The 26,955-nt window shown below is 43.4% G+C and overlaps 2 protein-coding genes across 5 annotated transcripts in view; one reads left to right on the top strand and one right to left on the bottom strand.

Moving 5' to 3' along the window:
• The window catches only part of CD247 (CD247 molecule), a 51,553-nt gene extending 25,073 nt beyond the window's left edge, over nucleotides 1-26,480 (top strand). The window contains exons 2-8 of one of the 2 annotated variants that reach the window (XM_064643516.1): nucleotides 17,576-17,682; nucleotides 19,015-19,068; nucleotides 19,993-20,076; nucleotides 20,779-20,814; nucleotides 21,864-21,920; nucleotides 23,365-23,406; nucleotides 24,869-26,480. In XM_064643516.1, coding sequence (XP_064499586.1) covers nucleotides 17,576-17,682; nucleotides 19,015-19,068; nucleotides 19,993-20,076; nucleotides 20,779-20,814; nucleotides 21,864-21,920; nucleotides 23,365-23,406; nucleotides 24,869-24,934 — 446 coding nt within the window. In that variant the 3' untranslated portion in view covers nucleotides 24,935-26,480. The remainder of the gene's footprint in view (nucleotides 1-17,575; nucleotides 17,683-19,014; nucleotides 19,069-19,992; nucleotides 20,077-20,778; nucleotides 20,815-21,863; nucleotides 21,921-23,364; nucleotides 23,407-24,868) is intronic. The other variant, XM_064643519.1, reaches the window with a different exon arrangement.
• POU2F1 (POU class 2 homeobox 1) overlaps nucleotides 7,807-26,955 on the bottom strand; it is a 134,210-nt gene continuing 115,061 nt past the window's right edge. Inside the window, exons 17-18 of one of the 3 annotated variants that reach the window (XR_010427244.1) lie at nucleotides 14,197-14,719; nucleotides 7,807-13,224 (exon numbers count right to left, since the gene is read on the bottom strand). Coding sequence is in view for 1 of the 3 variants with exons in the window: in XM_064643456.1 (XP_064499526.1) it covers nucleotides 26,872-26,912 (41 nt within the window). In the remaining 2 variants the exon portion in view is untranslated. Of the gene's footprint in view, nucleotides 13,225-13,934; nucleotides 14,720-26,840; nucleotides 26,913-26,955 lie in introns of those variants that run through there. The other 2 variants (XR_010427245.1, XM_064643456.1) reach the window with 2 other exon arrangements.

The following is a 26,955-nucleotide window of genomic DNA, read 5'->3' as shown; positions in this document are numbered from 1 at the left end:
GAAGACACAACTCTCTGTAAAGCACCACACAAACTCTCTAATAACCTAAGACACCTCCTGCTGAGTTCATTTACTAACCTGGGTTTTTTAGCCTCTGAAGAACACATTCCTGATCTGTCATCAATTTCTCACCTGCCTCAAAGGTGATAATTTTTCTTCAAACCCTGACTGCTGGGGTTCATGTGATTGCCCATATCTCTAGGGGTTTTTCTTCAGAAAAATACATGTACCCTTTTTTCAACTGCTCGATGACAGAAAAATATGAAAGAGCGGATGGCAAAGATTCTGAGCAGAAAGAAAACAGGGGATGCTGCTCTCTCTGTCATGATCCTGGGGTGGGAATTAATATAGTCTGCAGCATTTTTGATCACCCATGAAAACAGATGTCCCAGACAACAGATTGTTGAAACAGATACAGTGAATTAGACAGAGCTGGCAGGTGGATGTGAGTACTAACAAGTGTTTTTAAGCGTTAACATTGTCCCTGATGTAGCTGACTTAGCACTTCATGAGTGCTGGCAAAGCCTAGACTGTGTGTAAGAAAACATCACACTCTCACCCAGAAAATGACCTATTTTGGCCAGGGAGAACAGCCCTGTCTCCATTTGTAAGCTGCACCCTCACTGTGTGCCTTGGTCACTAGCTGTTCCCTGACTACACTGACATGTTCAGGGATGCTTCCAGAGCTGGAAGCAGGGCTTGCTCGGTGACAGGGATGTTTACCACTAGCAAGATCAGAATAGAAAATGCTGAACAGATGACATACTTTAATTTTCCACTGTTTTGTCTGTATTGTTTAGGTCTCTTCCTTTAAATACAGGAGTCAAATTATAAATGAATCTGCAGTTCCTCTCCACTCAAGTGGAAAATATGTTATTGTCTGTTTTTATGAATCCATTTAAAGCTGCTTACTCTTCAGTAGCTGCCTTCTGACTCTTTGTCCTGCTGTTATCCAGCTTTTTATTGCCCTTCTCCAAGCTCCTTCCACTCCCTTCCTCCCAGACGCTGATGGGAAAGGAGGGAAGGGTGACAGAGTGGCAAAGTCAGACTGTTTGGATGATGAAAGTGGCTTCATGCTTGGGACAGGCACACATTTCCAGCCCAGCCCAGATGGGAAGGGACCCTGCAGAAGGAAACCCCCGGGGATGGAAGCCCCCAGTGCTGAGACCCCTTTCAAAGGCGGTGCAGTGCCCGGCACCCTCCTGCTCGTGAGAGTGGAGGCAGGGAGACTGTCCTGCACCCAGGCAAAGCAGGGCAGGTGGCTGCTTTCATGGCTGGACCTCTCCTCCTTTCATGCTTTTTTCCCCCTGAGTGGAATTCTCTGGTGTTTCCCAGGTGATTTTCTTGGCTGAGCATCCTCCCTGCTCTGCTCCGTAACCCACCAAGGCAGTGAGAAGAAATGGCTTGGGAGAGGGAATGTGGATATATCTCTATATACACATATGCATGGATACACCACCACTCCCCCACATATATTGATATATATGTATATATATGCACATACAGCCCTGGTATGTGGTATTGCATGCATGTTTGTGTGGAAGGGAAAGACAGAGAGAATGTTGCACCCAAGTGAGAGAAAATGGCAACAGGCGAACCAAAAAAGTTTGAGGTGCTCATTTCAACTGAGTAGTAAAACTGATTTAACCAAGTCCTGCAGCTCTGGAAAGTGGCATCCAAGCAGAACCCTATTATATCCCTGTATTGCTTTCAGTGTATTTGTCACTGGCTTATCAATAGTCACTTCAGGAGCAGAATGCTCTGAGGCAACATCTATGCAAAATAACGGGAAAAGGCAAACCCAGCGTTGTTGAATTGAAGATGTTTATCAAAAGTTCAGTACAGATTTTTATTTTGATTTTTCCAACTTCACCACCAGTTTGGAATGAAGTGGTGTAGTCTTCTTGAACAAGAAGAAAACCTTCAAATACAGATATTTTGATGCCTTTGTGTTTTGGACTGCAGCTAATACCAGAAGTTCTAAAATACTGCAGCTGTGTGAGCGGTGCTGTATTGTGTGTTTACCTAGAAGTTGTATTTCTTATGAGAAAGATATAACCTAGCTTCATATGACTTGAATTTAAACTTCTGGATGTTTATTCTGCCTTCCGTGTTTTGTTGCTTGCTCATGGGAGCCAGTACAGTATATTCCAGAGAACACAAACAGGGCTTTTTTGCCCTTTGACATAGTAACTTGACTTATTTTTCCCTAAATCTATGAAGTCAATTATTCAGATTGAAACTTTCCAGTTGCTCATTATGAAGGAGTGGGAGTTGGCAAAAAATATTCAGAAAATTCATGCTGCTATTTGTGGCGCCTCTTACAAAAGAGAAGGAGAGAGAATTTGTGTATTAGTGGTTACTCTGCATGAATGTGAGTTTGTTTTTTCCCTCTGGCAATTTTGATTCCGGAGTCAAAGCTGCCTTCTGGAAAAAGATCTGTATTTTGACTTATACAAAAAAATAGAAGAAAATAATAGAAACAACCTTGCTACCTTCCCTTTCTGCCTTAGCCTCTCTGGCAGGGTTTGCACTCACACTGCCCTGGCAGTGTAGCTCTGAGTCTGGCTCTACAACACAAGATCATTTAGTGTTGTTTTTTTTTCCTCCAAGCTCCCAGGATGTGCTGAGAGCCAAATTTTTCACCTCCAGCAGCAGAGGTCCACAACATTCTATGCTGAGGCATTTGGTTCTCCCTGCTGAGCTCTCCAGGAATATCCCATTCCGTGGATGAATGCGACAACTCCTGCAAAGACAGCCACGTCTTGAAAGCAAACAAACAACCCCTTGCCACCAACATCTGGCTTAAAAAGAAGTGCTGGTGTGTAAGAAAGTGTCATACACGTATTGCCCTGAGGGTGTCAAAAGGGCTTTCTTTGGAGCCAGAAACATCAAAGGAGCAGCAGTCCCTGCTCACGCTGTGTAGAGGGGTTGGCGCTGTGCCTGCCTGGCTGGCTGAAAACCTGTGCAGTCTTTCTCCAGGGTCTGGCACGGAGCACTGGGACGCTGATCTCAGGTGTTACTGCTGCTTCTTGCGCCTGTCTGATTGTTCACCGTGTCTCTCAGGGCACTGCTTGTTTGCTCAGTCTCCTTTGGGTCCCAAGTTTGGGAAAAAGGATGCCTCTGACCCAGATTTAAAATGTTGCCCTGTTTTAGTCAAGCACTTCTTTGTTTTTTGCGAGTTTTTTTATTCCCTCCTGTAAAAAAAAAAAAATAAAAAGAGAGAGAGAGGTTGAAGAGCCCTGAAATTATAAAGCTGTCTCCTACACTTACTTCATTTTGAGGTAAGAACTTCTATCTCAGTCAGAGCAGCTTTTAGCTGCTTTGAGCAAGTGCTTTCTCAGGCGCTCCTGGTATTGCCTCTCTGAGCAGAGGAGAGTCTCAGATGTGTGTTTGCTGGGGCGGGTGTGTAGGGGGAGCAGATTTGTATCTGTCGAGGGGAAGCGAAATGTCTCGCTTTGAGGCTGCAAAGGGGCTGGGGTGTGTGTGAGGGAGGGACCAGGAGCCTTGTTTTGTTGCTGCAGCTCAGGAGTGGAAGGACTTGGTGGGCATGGATGGTGTGGTTGCTGTCAGACCAGCGAGCACGGCCCCCCCACTATTCCCTCAGAGCATGGGAACAGATCCGTGTAAAAAGTGTGTTCAAGCCATTTCATAACCAGGTCTTGGAAATACTGCAGTGTCTCCTGGAAATCAGTTGCTTTGAACAAGGAGAAAAAGGTTGAAGAAGAGGAATAGAAAAAAATAAACTTGGCCTTAGTGATATCAATCTGATCCAAGAGACAAGGAGGATGGAGATTTCTGGCAGAAGAAGACAACCTGTGTTGTGGCAATGGGGCACAGGTTGTGCAGTGCTGGAAGGGAGCAAATGCAGGGAGCACGTCCCTCCTCCACTGACCCTGTGTCCTGCCCTTTGGCAGGAGAAACTAAACCAGAAAAATCACAGGTGATCTGCCAGGCAAGCAGCTCCTGAGGAGCTCCCAAAATGGCCTGGCTGGCCTGAGACTGGTTTCATGCAGCATGCAGGGAAAGCTGCTCCCTGTGGGAAACGAGGGGGGGATTTTCTGAGGCTACACTGAGATGCAGCAGCCGGGTGTCGGAGCAGGAAAACACATTTGGTTTTCAGAGGGTATGGCATCGAGCTCTGATTTGTATGGTCCACACTGAAACACAGATCTGGTCCCTCCTGATCAAAGCACAGCATATCTAGAATATAAAAGACAAGCATAAGTCATGTAATATCTATAGTGTTGCACAATGTTTACAGAGAGAAGCACGTCGTTAACAAAACCTGACAAGAGGACAATTAGTGGTCAGGATGGAAAGCTGTAACATAGAATTGAGCCAGTCATGTAGGTGAAAGGAATGTGGTTTTTCTGTCTGCAAAGGATAATAAAGTAGTAATTCTCTACTTAACTATGGCTATAAAGCTATTATTGAAACCAGCCTGGAGAGTGTCTAGTGTGCAATGCCCAGGGGAGCAGCGAGCATAAAAGTGTCCTTGGCTGATGTCATGGCTCCATCTTTTCTGTTCCTCTCTGGACTATCCTGACCAGCACTGAGAATGGCATTAAACTGCAAGTTCAATCACTTTTTTGTGCTTAAAAGTCCTATTTTGTCTAACTTTTTAAAGCATGGAATAATTTTTAAAATAGGACAAGCACTGAACAGTCTGTAGGTAACTATAGAAAATAATTTGATGACATCACTTTGTTTTCTATCATTTTGAACCATTAAGATTGTCTGCATAAAATGCACTTTCTTGGCCTTCTGACAAGAACTCAGGAAGTTTGTGCATCAGTTGTGTGAGTAGGATCATTCTGATTTCAACACATGGTTATCACCTCAGTGCTATAGGTTTTGATTCCCATGCGACCTAATAACGTTATAAAGTATATTTTAAAATAAAGGCAGGCATGGTTTTTCAGAAACTGCTAGGGTTCTGCTCTTTTGACTTAATTAATGGCTGCATTTGGCACTTGAGGAACTTGAGAAAAATAGCTGTGAGAGTAATGCCAAATTCTCTGTAACATTGCAAGCCGCATGTGGAACCGACTTTTTCACTTTTACACTTCTGCCCAATAATAAAAATAAAATACCATTCCTGACTGAAAACAATTATATTGAGTTTGCTTTATCAGTTGTAAAGTGAGTAATTATTGAACAAAATGACTATAAATTATTTCCATGAAAATACTGATGCCATCAGACGCCATCAAAGCAGAATAAGCACAAAACATTTCTGTGGAAATTAGTAGAATCAGTCAGGGTTTCTGCAAGTCAGGAGTTCACATGTTGACCCACACGTGTTAATAACTTTATTTAGAGCTTTGGTCATTGATTTCAACACTGATGCATAACTTCCTGGATGATAAAATCTAAGCTGTCCATATGCCAGTAGGACTTGGTCTTTCTGAGCTTTCAAAAGGAGAATATGTTCCTGATTAGAAGCGAGTCTGTATGCAAAGAGAGAAATGTACTCCCTTCACTAGTATTGCAGTAATCTGCTAAAATAGATTCGAATGGCAGAGTTTATTTTGGTTTTAAGATATAATTTACTGACACTTCATAAAAAAAATGAAAGTACAACTGATTTAAAACGTGATTTTTTAAAAATCTTAATGATATAGTTGTGCCTTGAATTACAAATTGGTTGTGCATAAATTCTACATTGGGTTATTGTGCAGATAGCATAATCAGCTGCATAATTTAATCTCTTAAAAGCTACAGAAACACTCTGAACAGCCTGTCTAGAGGGTATTTCTGTGTTGTAGTCAGCTGAGAATTTTAAGTGAAGCGGTATGTTCAGTGTGATACTTTATTTAGTTTTACCCAGGTTATAAATAGCACCATAAAACTGTCATCCAATTTCTCCTTCTGAAGAGTACATAATAGTTTTGCATAGATTTGTCAAGCATTATAATACTGCTGGAAATGTGGTAGGGAAAAGAAAAGAAATACTGCTTCCATGTTGGTGAACTGTGTCTTAAAACCATGGGGTTTGGATCATCAGTTGTTAGCATGGTAATAAAATAACTGAACAGACACTTTCTCTGTCCCTCCTGGTCAGACGTTTTCTCTTTTGGGACTTTAACTATTCTGATCATAAACTCATGAGACTGAGATATGTAAGTGGAGGAGGACAGGGCTTTTAGCAGGGAAATTTGGCTTGTGAGGGCTTAGGTAATAATTTGGCAAAATAAAATTATCTAAGGTCTACACAGTTTTATTATTTCTCTGTTTAATTTTTTTTTTTTTCCAGCATCTGAAATTAAATTTATCTTTTTAATTTAAAAATATGTTTGCTCTATAGCTCTACCTACATCTCTGTGTATGTATTTAATTAGATAAAAACCCACTATGTGACAGCATTCTAGAAATTTCAGGTGACTGCATGGAATCTATTAGGTAATTAATTTTTTTGCCATGTCCAAGCAGAACATTGACTGACGGGACAAACATACTGTGAATTTTCATCCGTCGTGTTTTGTGAATCAGTTTTACACTCTCAGCAGTATCTAGTAGAGCAGGTTACAAAGCCAAAATTCTCTTGCTTAATGCACATGGTCTTTTCCCTTAGACCTTTGTGTTTTGTGCATGTCCTGTGCCCTTCTTCAGAGAAAATGTTTGGAGAGTTAAGTAGATATATTTGGTCCTGTGCAATGAGCTGAACCATCCGGTCCTTCCCGACTTTTTTTGCCCTGTAGTAAATCATTCTAATGTAGCTCTTGCAATGGACTTGGAGTAAACCATTGCTAATTTTCGTTGATAAAATAGAAATGCAACTTTGGGATGCGTTTCTAGAAAAATAATGCTGTTTAAATTGAAGGGTTCGGAGGCAACTAATTTTTTTGCTGACCCGTGGTGTGTAGGCACCTGAAAATGAATTGCAGAGGAACAAACTGACAAGTCACTCTAAAAGCAGGGTTAGAATACAATGAATCTAAAGAGTAATGAAAAGTTTTATTTTCCAGAAAAAAAATACTGTAGCATCATACTCACCAAACTTCAGTTTGTCACAGTAAGTGAAGATTTCTTGTATAACGAATATTGTGTTAGAAAAACACATTTGCATCTACCTTTAATTATTGACTATCACTCCCTGTTTCTTGTGCGTCCTTGAAGGTGGATGTGTGTCTGGGGCTAAACCTATCCTTACTAAATGGACTGTGCTCTCTTCTCTTGAAATCAATGGTGTGGAGAATGAATTCACCCCACTACTAAATCTGGTCTTTAGTAGGAAGAGAGCCAGGACATTTATTTACACTCACTTGTGTTTATTCCTCCGTTTGGACGCGATAAACCTCAATATAACCCTCTTGAGTGCTGTCAGTTTGAATAGCTCTACTTTTTTTGCCTGTAAAAAGCAGGGCAACTTCTCCCAACAGCTTTCAAGGAGGTAGATTGAAATAATTAATGCACATCTAATGGCTAATTTTATGGGATGACACTTTGCTTAATGGGATTAATTCCAGGCTTGCATATACATGAAACTCCTGGAGGCATAAATGAGGCAAGCTGAAGTAATATTTGTCCCTAGTACCTTCCCTCCTCCCCTTTATCATATTAGGAATACACACAAAGTCCAGATGTGAATGAATTATGGATTAATCAAAGCTAATCTCAGAAAAGTATTAGTGTTGAGGGAGGAGAGTGTTTTGCTCTATACAAGCCCATGGGCAGCCCAGCTTTTGTTTAGGGAGTACAAAACACAATAAATGGTTCTGTGGCAAGAAGAAATTGTAACAGATAGAAGAAAGATTTTTCATAGAGAGTACACAGCAAGAGTAAATGAAATGCTAAGGATCCTTTTCACATTTAGGAGAAAATTTATTTTCTGTGGGCATTTGATCACTCGGCAATTTTTCACACAATCCAACAGTTCTGTGACTGCACTTTCCAACACTGTGCTTTGAATAAAGCTTACCTAAGCTCCCAGTGCTATGAAAAATGGAACTCATATAAATTTCCTTTGCATTCTAACTCCATCTCAGCCACACATAGAAAGAAAACAAACACAGTTTCCACGCAGCCTTTTTATCTCCCTGCACATCTCAGAGGCTTCCCGATACGGCTTTTTGTGGGGAGAGAGGGGGTGTTTAAAGTAAACATAATTTCAGAATTTTCATCCATTTTAGAAGCAGCATTAAATACCTTAAAAGGAACACGTTTTATGAGATTGACAAGCAATTCGATGAGTGCAGTGATGGTGCAGTGCATGATGCTACACTTACAAAGTTAGTCTGAGTGAGAAAAATCAGAGACAACATAATATACCATCTTAAGTGGCTGCTCCAGGTAGGTGCTCTAAAACTTGAAGATATGAAGAGAATTGTTCTCTAAACTATATCTGGTAAGTGGCTGGGAGCTACTTGTCTACATTAAGATGTGAAGAATAAATACAAGGAATTCTGAATCCTCTGAAATAGCTATGACATTCCTCCAGGGAAACAAAACTAAACTAAATCCAGTCATAAGCAACAAAGTGGGACTTCTGTGTGCACAGGTTCTGGAAAATATTTTAATGAAAAATGCAGAAGAAAAAACAACAGGATAAAATTAGTGCTGTGGATGAAATTAGTGTAAATCATTTGTGATAGCCCATGAGTTTCCAAGTTTCCAGTAGTATTGTATACTACATATACTGTGTATATATTGATTACTGGAATTAACTTGTAAAATTTTAATATTAGTTGCATGCAGTGTAAATATGAGTAAATCATAATTGTTTTGTCTCAGTTGCAAACACTGACATAGGATGGTTTGAACTCATATTGCAAATATACAGGAAATTTTCTTCCTGTCGAGAGATTGGGGTCTTTTTTCTTGTTTGGTTTTTTTTTGGGTTTTTTTGTTTTTTTATTTTTTCCCCCACAAGTCTGACTCCATGGAGAAGCAATTAAGAAGGTACTAGCTTCCAGAATCTGAGGTTTTGAGAGCACTTCAATACTTTTGACAGTTAACAGGTGAAATAAAGGTATTGCATAAAGTCATCAATGATAAGGAAATTCTTTCCTCCTATTTCCCCCACCCCACACAGGAATGTATTGCTTTTTAACAACCTTTAATTTAGTCAAAATTTATATATACACACCCTTCCTATTTGCCATTTCCTACCTATGTATGAGAAGGTATGTTTCAGAATATATCTTTTTTGTCCCCCTGCCTTATCCTGTAATGTCATCTGAGATGGTTTTCTAAAACTGAGTGTAAACCCTCCGGTGGCTTGTAATAAAATGCAGTGATGGAGGTGTGCCAGACACAGTTTTATCACTTGACAGAGGAGCACAGGCCTCAGCAGTGAGGTGTTAATGGGGATAAATAAAGCCATGTCCCTGTGCCCCACTTGCAGGTCCATGATCGAAGCCTGTTCTCTTTAGCGGTGTTTTACTCTGCCGTAAAATCTTAGCTGTGTAACTGCTACATGCTGTGAAAATGTGAATGCTCCCAAACCAGAGGAAGAACATTCTGGAGGTGGAAGAAGCAATTCTTTCTTTTCCCAAGTGGAAATCATGAGTTAGAGTTAAATTCATGGAGTTAGAGTTTGTTCTGAGACCCTTCGCTGAAGGACTCTGTCGAGGACCCAGAGAAGGTTTGTTGTGATATTCCCATTTTGTGATAGGTCGCCCATCGGGGCCTGTGAAATGCTCCGTGTTCAGAGTGGAATATTCCCCAAAATTCTTACCATTGTGGCCAAGCTTTGGTGAGCAACACTGCAAACAGAATATGCAGGGAATCAATACCAAACCAAATCCCTAATCAACCTTTCTCTTCCCTCAGTACGTAACTGCTGTTGCACAGGGGGATTTTTTGTCTGTGCATCTTCTACCAGAGGCAGGACATGACATGCACAGCTCTCCACTAAGTGGGTCAGCAGCAGGGTTCTGCTCCTAAACCTCTGCCTCCCTGATATGTGTAGCTACTACAAGGTTTAGAGCCTCAGCCGTTGGGGCCGGTATAACCTCCTTCCTGCTTCATAACATGAGGCTGCCACTGCCTCTGTAGATGATTTAACTATTTCTCTGCTGGACACCAAGCTTCACTAATAATTTCTTCACCCTCAGAAGCCCTCTTGCAAGTGGGTGTCTGTGCAGGGACTGCAACAGAAACACCTTGAGGCTTTGCAGGTCTTAGAACAGGCAGCTCCTACTTGTCCTGCTGGATGAGCTGAGGTAAATCTTGCAGCCTTTCCATAGCTTTTCATGTATCTGTCTTCCTTAAGATTCAGTCATGATATTTATCTGCTGAAAAACATTACATGAGGAATAGGTTGCAATCCTCGGATGACATTGGTTTCAAAAAATGTTCCTATAAGGCTTAACCTAAAAAAGAGGATGGCTTTCAGCATTGGGGTTTGGTGCCCTTCCTGACTCTGGCTCTTTTGGCACCAGTTAGATCCGATGTTATCAGCAAGTTTAGGTGGGAATTGATCCTGGAGAAAGGAAAGGAAAGCTGGTTCCATTCCAGGAGGGTTAGCTGTCATGAGTGTACAGTCATGGCTTTAACCATCCATCAGGGATGGCTCCTGTAATTGTCCCAGCTTTGGTCCATGTTGGCTGCAAGGGAAGGAATTGCTCATGGGCTGACTTTTCGCTGCAAATAGCCTTGTAGCTGCAATTCTCCCTCCAGCACTCCAGCACCTCCACCCTTAGCTTGCATTGTTGTGATGGATATTTTACCTTTCTTCTCTGCCTGCAGTGAATCAAGGGAGTGGCAATTCAGCTCAGTCTGAGACAAAACAGCCCTGTTAAGGCTCTTGTTGGGCTTGTGCATCTCTACACTTAGCTTGACATGAGCTGTGAAATCCAAGTAGTCCCTCCCTTCACTGACACTGAGACAAGAAGAAAACACACTGATACGTCTGTGCTTGCTGACAGACTCGGAATATTTTGTGCAGGGATATTTCTACTACTTTACTACCCATTAGAAAGCCATTATTAGAAAGCCAATTAGAAAGCCATTTCCCCCCAATAATGATAGCCAGCATAAGCTTAATGACTTTTGGAAGTCTGAAACTGGGATGAAAGGGTGTGGGGTTGCCTTATAAATCTCCTGGTCGGGAATTGTTCTTCACTTTATCAGTGTATTTGATTACTGGGGCCATTGGCAGTGAGGTAGCTGCAAGCTGTTTAGCATAACCCTATTTTCCACTGCTTTCTGTAAAAGTCTGACTTAAAAGTGCTAATTGAAAGTGCTTAGACAAACGTCTGCCACTGTCTGTGAAGTGCTCACTGAACAGAGAAACACATCTGATTGTGATCAACAGCATCTTGTGTCTGACTTAGTGTCTCTTCAGCCTTGCAGTGTGTAGTCTCTCTGGGATTCCCAGTGAGATCTGTGGGCTGAATTGTTCTAAGTAGTCCTCCATCATATGCATTGGGTTGTAGAAGTTAAACACGAAAAGGCCACCCGGTTGTAAATCAGTCTGGGGTGAGTTACTGCTGTGAGACAGACTTGGCAGGGGAAGGGAAGGGCTAAGTTGACCTAGAAACAACCATTTGAATAATAACTCTTGCCTTTTTGTACACTTAACACCAGACTGGATTAGGCAACAGAAAATTTACAGCAGGGAACACCTTTTGTATTAACTAGATTAAACTTTTGCTATCCCTGATGAAGATGGGTTTGTAAAAGCACATGTGTCTGATCTAACACCCCTCCAAAAGCTGACAGAGCTGCACAGGTGGCATCTGTCACCCAAGCTTGGTGATATCCAGGTCCTGCAGTTGCCCTGCACATGCTTTGCTGTCTCTAGGAGGCAACAGCAGGTTTGCTTCAGGAAAGCCCTCTGCACCAAGTTCTTGCTAAACTGAGAAGTGAAAGCAGTTGCTTATTCTGAGAATGACTGACTGTTTTGATGAAGGAAGGAGTCCCCTTCCAGAGATGAGCAAAGCACTCCCCTCCTTTCTGTTTCTGAGGAGGCTCTGGAAGGATTTGGAGGGTAAAAAATTGCCTTATTTAATTATATACTCAAAGTTAATCTTCTTCATCTTCAGGTTCAAAAGGTAGATCATTTATTGTTGTTTTCTGCGCACATTGATTCCTCTTCCCACAAATCAAACAGCTGTTGGAGATATACCTGTCTTGTTCCTGTTACAGTACCCTGGACTTTATTTATTGGAGTCTTTATTCCATGATGTGCTAGAAAACCATAGAATCATAGAATAGTTTGGGTTGGAAGGGGCCGTAAAGATCATCTAGTTTTAACCACCCTGCCACAGGCAGGGGCACCAATATTTGGCCCTTTGTGGCATTATAATATTTTCCTTCTTTTAAATCTGTTTCTTCCCAAATAAACTTTCCCAGAGGGAAACTTGGATTATTTAAATTTTGTAGTAGTACCTCCCCAAAAGGGATCCTAGTAGGAGTACGAAGGGCTCACAAGAATCCTAAAGCATCTTAATTTGACTTTCCACAGCGCTAACATTCATTGGTGTAAAAAAGTGGAAGCTAATGACCCAGAACATAAAAAAATGTCATCATTCAGGCTGCCTCACATCTGGTATTGTAACCTGAATCCCGATCATATCAGCAGCTTCCTCCTTGGATTTAAATCTGAGGACAACAAACGCTAATTCTGAATTTCATGGGCACGAGCTCTGCTTTGGGCCATGTTGTGTTTCATAAATATGTGATGGGGTATTGATGATGAACACAAGAGTTTTCCTCAGCACTAAAGGAACTGGTGGCGAGGGAAAAAACCCCCCAAACCCACCCAGTAATGTAAATAGTTTTTAGCTTTTTTTTGAAAAAGCAAGTGGTTGGACATTTTTCAGGCAGCAAGTTCAATGGCATTTTGCTGTGGTGGAGTTGTTGTATCTTCCTGCTGCGCTTCCTTGGGTGTCTTGGTTTTGCAGATATGGTAGTGGAGAAGTTTTAAGCTGAAAGTCTTATTTGACCCTGTAATCTTAATATAATTTAATGATCAGCAGGACTATCTTTTGTCCCTGCATGAAGTGAGGAGCCTCCTGACTCCACACACTGGGTTTGATGCAAGGGACACCTTTCCATTCACTTATTTCTCATGACTATCACGGACATCAGAGCTGTTAAGACACCATGCCTGGTGTAATACAGGTTTTTTCTTCCCTCAGTTGTTTTTGCTCAGATTTTTCCATCAGTGTGCCCAAACAATGGTGGAGGAGCCTCTTCCTTCTGCGAGTGAAGGAGGACTTGACCTCTGCTTCTCCAGTCTTGAAGTGTCCCAGGTTTGTTTGTTATTTATATCTACAAGTAAAAAACCATAGAAATATATAAATAAAAACCAGGATAGCTACATTCCTTATGAATAGGATTAGCTTCCAAATTTTAGCTGGCTAACTTTCAGACATTTGGGCTGGGCTGTCTGATGGTGGCATCAGAGAAACGCTGCCTGCTTTGCCCTGGTATGTAGCTGTGGGAGCTCTTGGTTGTTGGGAGAAGGCACTGCAGGATCTGCCTTTGAATGTAACCACAGCTGCATCAATAAATCTCTTGTGCTGGGATTGGTTTTCATGGGCTTTACTGAGAAACTCAGTTTTGGGGAAGATAAAACGCTTCATTTATAGCCATGTTACTGAATTTTGGTAACCCCTAAAAGTAAAACTCTTAAATGAATCACTTAATGAGGGCCATGGGAGAGAGAAAATTTTATGGTGGACAGATTTAATCTGGATTTACAAGTAGCTCAGCTTTTACGGCCTGTATTTCTTAAACTATTACCAGGCACCATGGTCTAACTCAATCCAGATGCGCACTAAAAACGTCAGAGGAGGAAAATCCTATTAAAAAGGAATGTGCTGGCATGTTTCAAGGGTCCAGGCCATGTTTCAGTGATTCACTTCAGGGTGAACCCCATGCACTGAGCCAGCAGTGAGGGGCAGCTTGGGTGTGCAGCCTCCCTGCCTGCATGTTGAGGAGCAGCGTGGATGTGCCTGGATGTGCCTGTCCTGGCCTGGAGCAGGGGGCTGCCGGCAGTACAGGCAGGCAGCAGGTGGGCAGGTGGCTGGAGATAAACCCAGGGCCACGTGCAGGAAGGCTGTTGCTGGGCCTGAGCTGGGGGGCTGAAGCTGCTCTCTGAAACCACAGCGCCGGGCGAGCTGCCACCGAGGGCTCTCGAGGCGAGCGCCCGCAGCACGGCCTCCCTCCCCAGCCCCAGGGCTTCCTCTCCTTCGGCTCATAGGGCTGCTGCTGGGGTCTTGCTGGGGGGTTTTTTCTTACCTTCTTGTCAGCAGCACTTGGTCTGAATGACCTTTTCTTTTCTCCCCACCTCGCTGTACTTTAAAAAAGTAGGCGGCCGCAGAGAGTTGTTGCAGAGGTGCTGGCAGAGCTGCTTTAGAGGTGTGAGTATGGAGCAGGATGAGGGAGATGCCAGCCTGGGGTCCAGATATGTGAGTGCAGGGACCTAAAGCGGCAGCAGAGAGTGCCTGGGCATGGGGGAGAGCAGGGTTACATTGCTGGGTGGGAGCAGAGAAGAGGAGGGGAGCAGAAGTCCAAGCTTTGGAAGGAGGAAATGTTGGGAAGAAACTTCTCAGCAGCAGAAGCACAGCTAGCGAAGGAATTCCAAATGTACTGGCAGGCAATTGGGATTGAGAAGGGCTGGCAACCTGGTCATGAAATGCAGCTCCACTTATTGACTCCATCTCCTTTCCTGCCATCTCATCTGCCCTGGCTCTGCATATCCCTATGCAGGCTGTGTCAGCTCCTTGTACAAAGCTTTCCAGAGCTTCTCCTGCACAGACTCCTAAAAAAAAAAAAAAAAAAGTAATTACCAAATGCTGTAAGTTTAAGTTGCATAAGTTTATTTCTGTTTGTCCTTAACATCCACATGGTCTCCCAGGTCTCCCAGTAAATGTCATCCCTGCCATGCAACGGGAACTATAACTGTGCAGCTCCTTGCAGAGGAGCACGTGGTGAGCAAGAGTAAATGCAACCTTTCTAATCCTTATTCCTTCCCCCTTGACCAAGTGACCTCATCTTCGAGCCCTTTGTATTTGTTCACCTGGGAATAGACTTGTGCCTCTGCTGCTTTCAGCTATCAGGAGACAGAGATGCTGTTTGACTGAGGCACTTTTAAGCAGTAAGTTTGTCATCATTTCCCCTGCAAGGTTCCCATTCCTTGCCAGCCTGTGACCTGACACAAGCCCTGCTCTGTGCCTATATTTAGACATCTTGTTTTAAAACCCTTCTGCATTTCACTGGACTGCTGAAATTTGGACTGGTAAAACACTGTTACTATTGGAAAGATGCTGTGCAACTTCCAGTAGGCACTGGGCAATCTGTGAGGTTAAAAAAGTGGGAATTATCAGTGAAATGTTTATGATTTGTGCTTTGCTCTGTGTGAGGCATCTGAGTGTGACTGCTCCCTCCAGCCTGGCAGGTTTGGCTCTGCCCAGCTCCAATCCCTTGCAGTGCTGCAGCCTTGGCCTCAACCCCTCAAGCCAGGGCTTAGGGCTCATGAGAGACAGAACATACATTTTGGTGGTGCCTAAGGGACCTGTTTGTGCATGTTGTGCAAATACTGGATAAGCAGTAACCTCTCCTCTAGCTATTTAAAAACCCAAACTGGTCCTGTTTACATGAATGGATGTTCACTGCTTTAACTGCTACTTGTTCACTATGCTTCCTATCTCTCTTAGACCTTTGTTTCAACAGGCTTTGTATCTTCTGTCTTTTTCTCTCTCACTTTCTACTCCAGAAACCTGTTTCAAAGTTTATTATTTAGAAAGTGCTCTGTACTTTTCTTTCTTCTTCTTTTTTTTTTTTTTCTTTTAAAGAATGCAGAGGTTAAACATATTAAAGAAAGAAATGACACGAACTAACAGATAGGGCGAGGGGAAGTAGCTTCAAGTTGTGCCAGGGAAGGTTCAGGTTGGATATTAGGAAAAATTTCTTCACTGAAAGGGTGGTTAAGCATTGGAACAGGCTCCCAAGGGAGGAGGAACCACTCCTGGAAGTGTTCTGGACACATCCAGCTCAAGGCCAGGGAACGCTGGGCAGACTGTTGCACTATGGAAAAGCAGCTGAATTACTGCTAGAAACAAATTGCCTCTGGATGCTGCAGAGCTGTATTCCCTAATACTGCATTTTAACTACCAAGTCAAATGTGATTCAGGCTGATTTTATGTTGAACCAACTCTGGTGTAAAATATTGCCCTGTGAAGAAAAACTCTGGGAAGTTCACCTCAGCTTGTTTGTTGGTTTAATACACAATGTTGGGCAAATAACTTAATCTCTCTGTCTTTATTTATCCCATGTATGTGAAATTCTATAATCCTGAAGAAATGTGGCAAAGGTTATTGTTTATAAAGTGCTACAAACTATATTTTTTAAATAATAGAAAAAGAGGCGGGGAGAAGAGAAACCATCTAGGAATTTAATCCTATTTCCATGGATTTGTTTTAAAAAAATGAATGTGAACTCCTAGTTAATACAAGCAAACTTGAGCAGTGCAACAGGCCACCACCATTAACTATATCTCCGCTAAGGAGACTTTCCTTGTGGTGGTGTGTGTGTGACACCTGAATGTCATCTGCAAATGTCCTCTCAAGGAGTCATCAGGGTGACCCAAAGGGCTGGGGAGAAATCCCAGCCTGTGGAATGGAGCACTGGAGTAAGTCAGCACTGGGTAGTTCAACTACCCTCCATCACCTGTGGTTAATAAGAATTGCCACGCTTTGTTCACCTTAGGAAGGAGATGAATCACACCTGTTCTTTTCAATTTATCTTCATCAAAGGGCTTCATAGGCTATTGATCATTTTTGTCTTTCTCTTTTTAACTCCCTTGATTTTTTTGCAAAAAGCACAACTCAGATTAATTACTAAGTAATTTTATTTATTTTTTTTAATACAGCTTTTCCTTTTGGGGATGGACCCTGAGCTGCATATTGGATCTATAGTTAGTTAGGTTTTGAATTTTTTAACTATACTTTGTGAATTTGCTACGTGTTTACAAACTGATACAGGGGCAGTTTCATCAGTTTTAGCTGCTAAAACCCAACAGTGTTACTGTTTTGACATATAAATATATGCAACATGGACGAGTAAATGAACATCAAGATCTCAATTAGGGTAGTAGGAGATCTAAATAAAGCAGAGTAGTGATTTCAGCCTGAGTCTCCCACTGAATACGACAGTGTCAATCTCTCTTTACATTTAACACAAATCTTTTTTCCTAAGAAGCTCTTCCCTAAAACTTTTTTCCAAATAGATGTGTTTTCTCACACACACTCAAGAGTTAGTTGATAAAGGAATCCCCAACCAGTAATGAATCCCTGCAGGAGATTCTTTTCAGAAATATAAAAGAAGCCAGAAAATAGATGCTCTGTGTGAGGCTTTCTTGCAGTAACTGCAGTGTTAGCAATCCTTGGTCTAACTCACCCTGTTTAGAGAGAGGGTTGGACTTCCTGTGGTCCTTTTCTACCTGATTAATCCCAGGATTCTTATATTCTGAATTCCATCTCCTTTGCAAAGGGACAGTGTTGCCTTCATATTGGTTACTTTTTCAAGTAGAGCTATCCAGCACTCCCACATTTATGCCTTCAGGCACCCAGTGGTACCAACGGCCTTGTTTGTTGATGTATCTGATGTTTTTGTACAGATGCTACATCAGTTCTTGGACTGACAGATCCCAGACTCTGCTACTTACTGGATGGATTCCTCTTCCTCTACGCAGTGGTCATGACAGCGCTGTTTGTGAAAGCCAAGGTCAGTCTAACCAAACACAGACAGCTTTGCTGGTGCAAACTAGTTGGGCTGGTCTGGAAAGTGGGAGTGGAGAGCAAGCAAGTCTCTTAGAATGAGACATTTTTATTGTTTTATTTTCTCTCTCCTTTTTTTTTTTTTTTTTTTTTTTTTTTTTGTTGTTGTTGTTGTTGTTTGTTTTGATCTGGTTTTTTGATTTTTTTTTTTTTTTTTTTAACTTTCCTCTGTTTCTGGTGTCCACTTGAGCAACCTGGGGAAAGCTCTTTCCAAAGGTTCATGAACGGAGAGGAAGAGTATATGAGAGTGTTTTGATGCTACAAGTTATGGATGCCATCAGAGGTTCTGGATATTGTTCTTGGAAATGCCTGATCAAGCACGATGTGGATATTTTCTGCTGCTTTGTCATTGAAAAGGGATATACAGAAAGTTCAGGAGAGATGACAAGCTTGTGAAGGATGTATTAAAATGTCTCAATAATTCAGACATCTTTGATAGTATGAGCATGATGATGCAGATGATATAACCCAAACAACCACGGGAGAGGAGTTTGTAATTGCCACAAACACGATTTTACGCCTGAATGTAAACACAGCTAGAGAATTACTTTTAATAAAAATTTAACACGTGATAATAACTCAAGAAGGCTAAAGCAATACAGAATGTAGTTGGATGGGATTTTTTAAAAAGACTAGAACACAGAGTAGCTGCTCTCAGTGACCTAAAACTGCCCCTTTTTACCTGGAAGTTTGGCTCAGCAATTGGCCGCCCATAAATAGTGTGAGCAGCTGAACCAGAGTAGCTACAGAAGGGAAATCCTTGACCCACTAGTTAGTCACCACTCATGCCACTGTGGTGGCACCACAGGTGCTGCTCCTGAGGGGAGCACAGCAGAACAGCAGGAACTTTGCAGGCAGCACTTTTGCTGGAGGACTTGGGTGCTGGGAGCGCTTTATGCTCGGCAGCAACCCCAGATACCCAATTTTCCTTAACACAGGCTGCAGCCATGATTTTATAACCTGGTGGAGCTACTTTTGATGGCACAGGACCGTGGCAGGAACAGAATGGAGATACAAAATCTGAGGGGGGGAGTGCAGGGAACAAACCCAGGTGTCTTGACCTGCAAACTGTGTTATGTGCAAGTAAAATGACTTGACTGCTGAGAGCAACCTGGTGTGGGGATAAAAGTGCCAGTGCAGCAGTGGCTTGTACTGCCTGTAGCCCCATCAGTGCCATAGGGTTACCCTGTTTCTGATGAGAGTAACTCGTAGGAGAGAGGGAATGAAAGGACTGAAGGGAGCCACTGTCTCTCTGCTCATGGTTTGGTCTCTCTTCCAGCTTAGACAGGCCTCTGAACCACAACTGAGACCAGGCCAGGATGACACGTACAATGTAAGTAACTGCTGGTCTTTGTTTCTAAATCTGCTACCCAGACAGACCTTTTTGGGCACTTAGTGAATTGCCTGTGGGTTAGAAAAATTTTGGATGATCCAGCTAATGAGCAGGCTATACATGAGGAAAGATAAAACCTCGCAGGGGCAGCTTCTGCTGTCACCAGTCTGGCCAGATGGTAGATGGTTACTTGGGCTGTAGGTTCCTGACTTGAAAGAGGACAGAGCTAAGATCCTGCCTGTCTTTCCTAACTAAATTGCTCACTCACGGCAGCATTAAACTCTAGCTAGTTTTGCTATGTCTAGTTGTCTTTTGATTTTAATTTTTTTTTTTTTCTCAGGCTTTTGGCCATAGCCACATCCTGCTGTGAGTTCTGTTTAACTGTGTAATGTATGAACACTAATGCAATATTTTTCAGTTTAAGTGTAGCCTGTCACCTTTTCAGTAGCACTCTGTCAGCTGCGTTATGCTGACCTGAAATCCCTCCTTTGCCCTGGTCTAAGGTAACCGTTCCCAGCTGAGAATTGTGTTGGCCATAAAATTCCTGCAGCTTCTTGATGCAGATTTAGATGAACTGCTCTGCAAGAAAAACAAAACTCATGGATCTTCACTCTCCAGTGGCAGAGAAAGCAGGAAAGTCAGTCCCTCCTCCTCACACTCTCTGATTTTCAAATCATTTTTACTTAAGAAATGTTCTTGATGCAGCAGCTTGTAGTTTTATGCTGCACAGACCACTGTTTGTCATTTCCATGGCTTAGTTGTAGATATTTTTGTTGACAGTTGCAATAAGGAGTAAAATTAATTTCTAGCTCAGTTACAGTACTTGTGAACCAAGCTGGGTTCCCTTTCTTTCCTGTGTTAAGTCAAGATCTATTACCTCGTTATCACGTCCATGATAACGAGCTTCTTGCTTTCTTGTTTCAGAAGCTGACTCGCGGGCACCGAGATGACTACGATGTTCTGGGGGCGAAGCGAGGTGCAGACCCTGAGCTGGGCGGGAGACACCAGGTAACCTCCTCCCACACGTGCCCCTTCTTCCCTCTAATCTGGTCCCTTCCATCTCGTGTGTAACCGCGGCTCAGACACGGCGCTCACCGCGCCTTCGCTGAGCACAAGTGCCTTCCTGGAGAGGGAACGACACGATCCGCGTCGTAACTGGGGAGTTGGCAGCGCGGGGGGAGAGGAGCAAACCTCCCCCTGCCCTTTGGTCTGTGCCCCCCCCGGCACTTTGCTGAGAGCTTTTGCAGCCAGGCGGGGTAGGAAGTGACACCCAGCCCGGGGCGGATGCGGAGCAGGCGAGGCAGCAGTGGGTGTTCCACCAGAGCTCGCTGCATGTGCTGCTGCCAAACAAGCGCCCACAAAGTGGAGCAGCGGCCCAAACAATCGTTTCTGCTGCAGAGCCCATCACTTTCAAAGGAAAAGGGAGGGAAAAACCTCCTGCATCGGCGTGTAAGGGCTCGCCCGCAGGTGACAGCGGCAGGGACTGAGCAGAGAAAAACTAAGTTTTACCAATTATTAAAAGGAAATCAGTTTTCCAGAGAACAAGTTGCCCGAACAGAGCCTTGTGGGGGGAGACAAGATGAGCTGTGATGGGCAGGGCAAGTCCACAGAGTCGTAGCTGTGCCATAGAGCAAATGCACAGGCACGTACAAAGCGGAGGGGGATGCTGGTGGTGCAGCTTGTGGGCAACATTCTTCTTTTGTTTTACAGCAGAGAAGAAAGAATCCCCAGGAAACTGTCTACAGTGTGAGTAGAGAGCGCTGGAGGGGTGGCTGGAAAGAGGAGTTTCTGTTTCATGGGAGACCTTTTCCCCCTCTACCCAATTTCAGCTTTGGTTCAAATTTAACAGCTGCTTTCAAAGACTTCTCCTCTTACACAACAAATCCCCCCCAAGCCTTTTTTTTTTTTTTTTTTGGCTAGAAAATTTCTGCTCTCTTCTCTGTGATAAGAGAAAAACACTGTCTGGGGAGATGTGGAAAAGAATTTGGATCAAGACACCTGCTTATCCCTTCATGTTAGCCATTAGTGACTAACGAACCTTTATCCCATGTCATCAGTGCTGCAGTATTTTATGTGCTTGTTCTCCAGCCTCTGTGACTGCTCTCTGGCAAAGGCCAAGTGCCAGTGCATCTAAGAGTGGCTGCTTGGGAACCTCTTAGGAAGCTCTTTAATTGATTTGACTTTAGCTAGATGTGTTGGTCTGTGCTCCAAAGGGTTGATACATTAATGTTAATGACCATGTCTTAACTCGGGTCTTTCTGGGTGTTCTTGCTGAGAAATGAGCTTGTTTCCAAGGCTGGCCTCCATCATTATTGAGTCAGACACTAATCACAGCTGGTTTGTAAGTGTTTGGGAACTGCTTCCCCAGATGGAGGAAGAAAGGAAGAGCTCCCTTTTCTTAATCTTCACCCTGCAGTGTTAAGAATTCCCTTTTCTCTGGGCCTGAGCCTCATGGTCGGGTTTGTCTCCTGAACAAATGCTGCTTAAAGCTTTACTTTGGGGAGCTTTGGTTGTAGTGTCTGGCACTCATCTAGATAAATGACTTGGCTGAGAGCAGAGATATATTCAAGTGTTTGGAGATGAGGTGGTATTGATATGCTACACAGATTTCATCACATATAGCATCTATTTACATGCACATCAGACAAGTCGCACTGCTATCCCTTCTTCTCTGGAACAGACTGAAGTTTTGAAGGCAAAGCAGCCCCAGAAGCAGAGGCTTGGAGTGTGGTCACCCAGGGGCTGGCTTGGCTTTTCTAGAAACAAGCTGACTCTTTCCCCCTCTCTGCTTGCAGGCACTGCAGAAGGACAAGATGGGTGAGGCATACAGTGAAATCGGAATGAAGGGAGAGGTGAGTTTTACTTTCCTTCCTGGTGAAATTTTTCCCAGTATGAAAAATCCTTCATTGCTACTCCCTTACAGAGCAGCCCCTTGCATGAGGCAGTGTCCTTGTTGCACAGCACTTACAGGCACAGCTGGGAGCTGTTTCCTGTAGTAACCAGTTCAGTGCAGCAGCAGGACAGACATGTAGCTGGTCTTAGAGAAGCCATAAACCCAGGTGGAGATCAGGCAGCTTTGTCCCACTGGCATTACAAACACCAGCAGCGTCCCTGGGCGTGCTGAATAACATCAGCAGAAAACATTCCAACTTTTGGACAGAAAACTCTGCTGGCTGCCCTGGCTGTGCGGGCAGAGGGCCTGAGATGGGTGAGGAGTAGCTGAAGGAGTGTCTGTTGTCAAGTGCTGCAATGTCTGTGGCCCAGCAACTCACAGCAGCTGAGCACGTTCCTCCAGAGCAATTTGGAGCTGGAGGTTCACCGTTCCCCCTCCATGGGCTGCCGAGCCTGGATGGCATTACAGGCATAGGAAACCACATGCAAGCTCCTCCTTGGGCCTGCCTTCAGCTAAGGAATGGGGGACACATTCTCATTCCCCCAGCTCCCCTCTCAAACATTTAGGAAGGTACACACCAGTCGTATCTCCAGCTACAGCAAATGGACAGGTTTTGCTCTGTGCAAACTGCTGGGGGAGGGGAGCTTGTGTTGAAAACAAACCATCTGGGGACACTTGTTTATGGCAACATGAAAAATTGCTCTGACCTACAGAGGTTCTATATTATGTCAAAATGTCATATATATATATATATAACCTTTCATTTCCTCCTGAAACATGAAAAAAGGGGCATTTCAAAGCAAAGTTTAGTGCTGAAAAATGCTGAAGTAACACTGACATTTAATCCCCTCCCCTTTTATGTTCTGATGCCCCTTTGCCATAGTCAAGCTCTGTTCGTGAGCTATGGGTCTATAAAGTTGCACTGTGTTTTTATGAATGTTTCTGTTCCTGGAGGGATGAGAACACCAAAACCCCTGTCCCATTCTAGATATATGATCATTTAAGAGGTTGCTGCAATTGTAACTGTAGCAGGCACTACTCCTTGCCACATGTTTTTGATAGTCTAATACTAAATAGTCAGTGTCTATAGGAATGCCTCCAAATCTCTATACATCCGATTAATCAAAGGAATAGCAGCACTGTAACAGTATGACAGGAAAATATGTCAGCAAACCAAAATAATTTCCTTTTACTTCCAATCCTATTTTCTCCTTCAGAGCCCTTGCAGCATGTCTGGGCTGGTCCAGACTTAGCAGGTGTTTTCCCTTTTGTGAAGAGCAGGTCCAGGCCAAGCACAGCTGCCAACCCTCAGTACAGGACAGGGGAAGTCAGGGCCTGGTTCTTTATTTTTGCATGATAAGGAAAAACACCCATTAATCTGTGCTTGTTTTTCTTTCCCAAAGCAGCAGAGGCGGCGAGGCAAAGGCAATGAAGGTGTCTACCAGGTAGGCAACACGTCCAGCAGCTGCTCCTCTCATCTGTCTTCATGGGTTAATTGTAGCCTGTAGTTACATATCCAACTGCACTGTGAGTGGGATGTGATGGAACAGAGCTTTCAAAGCATCTTTCTGAGGGCAGTTACTGAGATTCAGGGCAAAGACCACACTGATGGCACTTTGATAAGTGGCTGCACATTCCAAATACACCTCCTGCCCTGGTAGGAACCATTTCCATGGCCCTACACCTTGGAGAAGCACCTTTTGACTGTGGCAGACGATGCACAGAGTTCTGCCTCCAAACTGTTTATTGCTTAAATGGAAACCTTCAGGTTGCCAAGCAGCTGTTGTAACTCAAGGCATCAGTGGTTCAGGGCCCCTCACTATAGCACAGAGCACAGGCTGCTCAGCACCTCCAGTCCCTTGGTGCACTGGGGGGGTTCAGTGTTGCACACACCTGACAAAGGGCAAGGAGTCCCTCAGTGAGGCCTTAGCTGGGTCACCATGCATAACTGTTCCAAAATGCATTTTACTTTCTGTAGAAGCCTGTACATTGCCACTGACGTCTCAAAATGACAAAAATACAACACATATAAAAAAGTTCTTCAGGTTGCAGCACATGCCAGGGAGCTTTCCTGTAACATGGTGATTCTGTAGCTAAAGGTACCTTTCTTCAAGCCCAGCTCTACTGAGATATCACAGGAGCCTGATAAGCAGCACCAACCTCCTAGTGTTCTCAGTACACCACTAAATATTCATAGCAGGGAAGTGAAGGGTAGCTGGAAGTTTTACAAGCAGGCACCAGGTGTCTCACTAGATCCTCTCTGTTGGAAGCCCCAGTTCTCTCTGCTCTGGAAGGCTCCTGGGCTGACCTGCAACTCTGCTACATCTTCTACTGCCTCGCTCTTGGAGCAGCTGTTCCCATGCTGCCAAAGGGATCTGTAACACACAGGTCACAGCTGACTCACCAGAGCAGGCTGGCAGGCAAAGGATTCCTGGAGTGGCAGGAGGGACCGTGAGGGGATGCTTCCCAGGGTTCACAGCCATCTGAAGCTCTGCTGCCAACTTACTTACCTAGAGCTGCATCTGACTTCCTTTCCAAATCAAAGAGAAGTCCAGAGAACAAAGTTCATGATTTGATGTCTTCATTTTGTTACCCTACTTCACTCTAGCATCAGTTAGGTCTTAATAATATGTGAATAAAATGCACTCTAAAGATCCTCATAACCAGTTAGGATGAGCTGCTGTAGTCATATGTTCATAAGAGTTATTCAAAATGTACCTTGCCTTCAGGTAAGTGATAGGTAGCTATTGGCACTGTACAAAATCTATGGAATCACTCATTTTCTCTGCAGGGGAAAAAAAAATTAGAATTATGCTACGGAGCCCCTGCTGCCCTGTGGCTGGCCAGTCAGCACTGAGGTAAATTTTAGGGAGAACTCGTCTCTCACCTGTTTTTTCTCTTTTTCAGGGACTCAGTGCAGCCACCAAGGACACTTACGATGCTCTTCAAATGCAGGCTTTGCCCCCCCGCTAAGTGGGAGTCACAGAGGGGATGGGCAAGAAGGAGAGATGCCCACAGGATCTGGGGGGGAGAGGAGGAGAAGCCTTTTTCATCCCACACAAGCACTGCGTGTTTTCTCTGTGCAATAACCTGCTTTGGTTGGTGCACAGAGGGAGCGTGTCTGGAGTTGTCCAGTCCCTTCTCCCTTTCCTCCTGAATCATGCAACTGCAAGCTTTTGCTATTAAAATGTACATATCTGTAAAGTTGTTTCCAGTAATAGTGGTTATTAGGCTGATTTTCTTTTTTTTTTTTTTTTTTGGTAAGGTTTGTGTTGTGGGACCAGACCACACCTTCTAACAAACACAGCTGTTTTCACAGCTCTTCCTTGCCTTGCAGGGGTATCACGACATGTAACTATTGTTTCATTGCATTTAAACAACTTGTAAAGATAGGGCTGTAGTTATTTCCTGTGGTATTTATCTTAAGACTGACACTTTTTGCTTTTAATTTGCCTTTAGAATACTGCTTCAGTTTTTAAAAAACTGCTCCATATTACTTTTTTTCCCCTTTAATTGTAAAAAGTCATGTGATGTTAGTGTAGTGCAGGACAGAGGCTGACTGGCAACATTTCAACATGAAGAAAATGAGCACCGAGCTCCCAGAAAAGATCAAGCAATGGCACTGCCACTCAGCCAGCACTTGGAGCTAAATATGAGCCAGGTAATCTGCATGAGAGACTTCTCAAAAGTCAGATGATGATGCCCCTGTTACAATGAAAACAAGGAGAATGGACTCCCATATATCACTTCTGGGCAACAGAAACTGTATAAAAGCCAACATAAATCCAGTTTCCAAACCAGTCTATCATCAGGTTACCTCTAAAAGATGCAGGTGTGATTCCAAAGAGGTTCTAGGTCAACAATGCAATGTGCTTTTGATGAATTAATAAAGGCAGTGGCAGCCCTGTGTGTGCAGGGAACAGCTGTGAGAAGGGCCTGAGCTCGTGACCTGCCACGTTCAGCCCGGCTGAACCGACCTGCACCCAGCAGCATCATCTCCCAGGGAGGCTGAAGAGGACAATATTCCAACAGGAGCTTCTGAACACATCCTGAGCAGTGGGATGGGGTTTTGGTAAAATGCCCCAAGCCCAATTATAAGAGGGGCACTCACCTCCTGCTGCTGCAGCCTCAGTTTTGCCTGTGACTTAAAAGGCTGCACAATGACACCTGCAAGAACTCAGCAAGGACAAAAACAGCCCAGCAAAACAAACCCTGTTTTACCTCGGGTCAGGAGCTGACCAGCTCATTCTGTCAGTCTTACAGAAGAAGCAGAGCTAAAGCAAGACTGTGGGAACAAAAGTTCTGCCCGGATGAAGTCATGTCTCCTTTTCAGGGACTGGGTGGGTTAGCAGCAGAAAAACTTGTTGAAGTTGCTGCTATGCAAGTGACAAGGTTGTTTTACATCTTCAGCAGTAAAACTGTACCTGCAGTAGGTGCTTGTAGCTTTTAAAGAATATTTCCAATAAATTAGAGCAAAAAAAAAAAAAGTAAACTGAGAGATGGTAACGAATGTTTCTTGGGGGGGAAAAAAAATTCCTAGATCCCTTACTGTTCCTCTGCAATGACAAAAAAAATCTGAGAGAAGTGGGTGATACCTCAGCCACCTGACCTGAAAATTACAGTAAAGTTACTACTACAAAACACCAATGCAAGAACAAGCAGTACTGAAAACAGCTTTCTCTTTTTAAATAATCACAACTGTATCTGCAAGATGTAGAAATCCCAAGTTTTGGCAGCCATAAAATACCAACGACTAAACAATAGGAATGAAATTCTCTAGGGAAAAAAAATATCACCTTTATGCTCTTTATATATATATATATATATAAATGGGTATCTTGACTCAAAAGCATCCAACACTTGTTTCAGGGACACTCACCGTAGGTGTGAGCTGAGTCTCCTCTTTGCCTTCAAGAAGCAACTGGAGATGTTTCTGCTTTTAGGAGAGGAGCTGATAAACAGAGAAGTAGAAGAAAAGCTTCAAGCAGATTGCA

The sequence above is a fragment of the Pseudopipra pipra genome, chromosome 2 (assembly GCF_036250125.1).
Source record: "Pseudopipra pipra isolate bDixPip1 chromosome 2, bDixPip1.hap1, whole genome shotgun sequence".
Taxonomy (NCBI): domain Eukaryota; kingdom Metazoa; phylum Chordata; class Aves; order Passeriformes; family Pipridae; genus Pseudopipra; species Pseudopipra pipra.
This window is presented reverse-complemented; position numbering and strand designations above follow the sequence as displayed.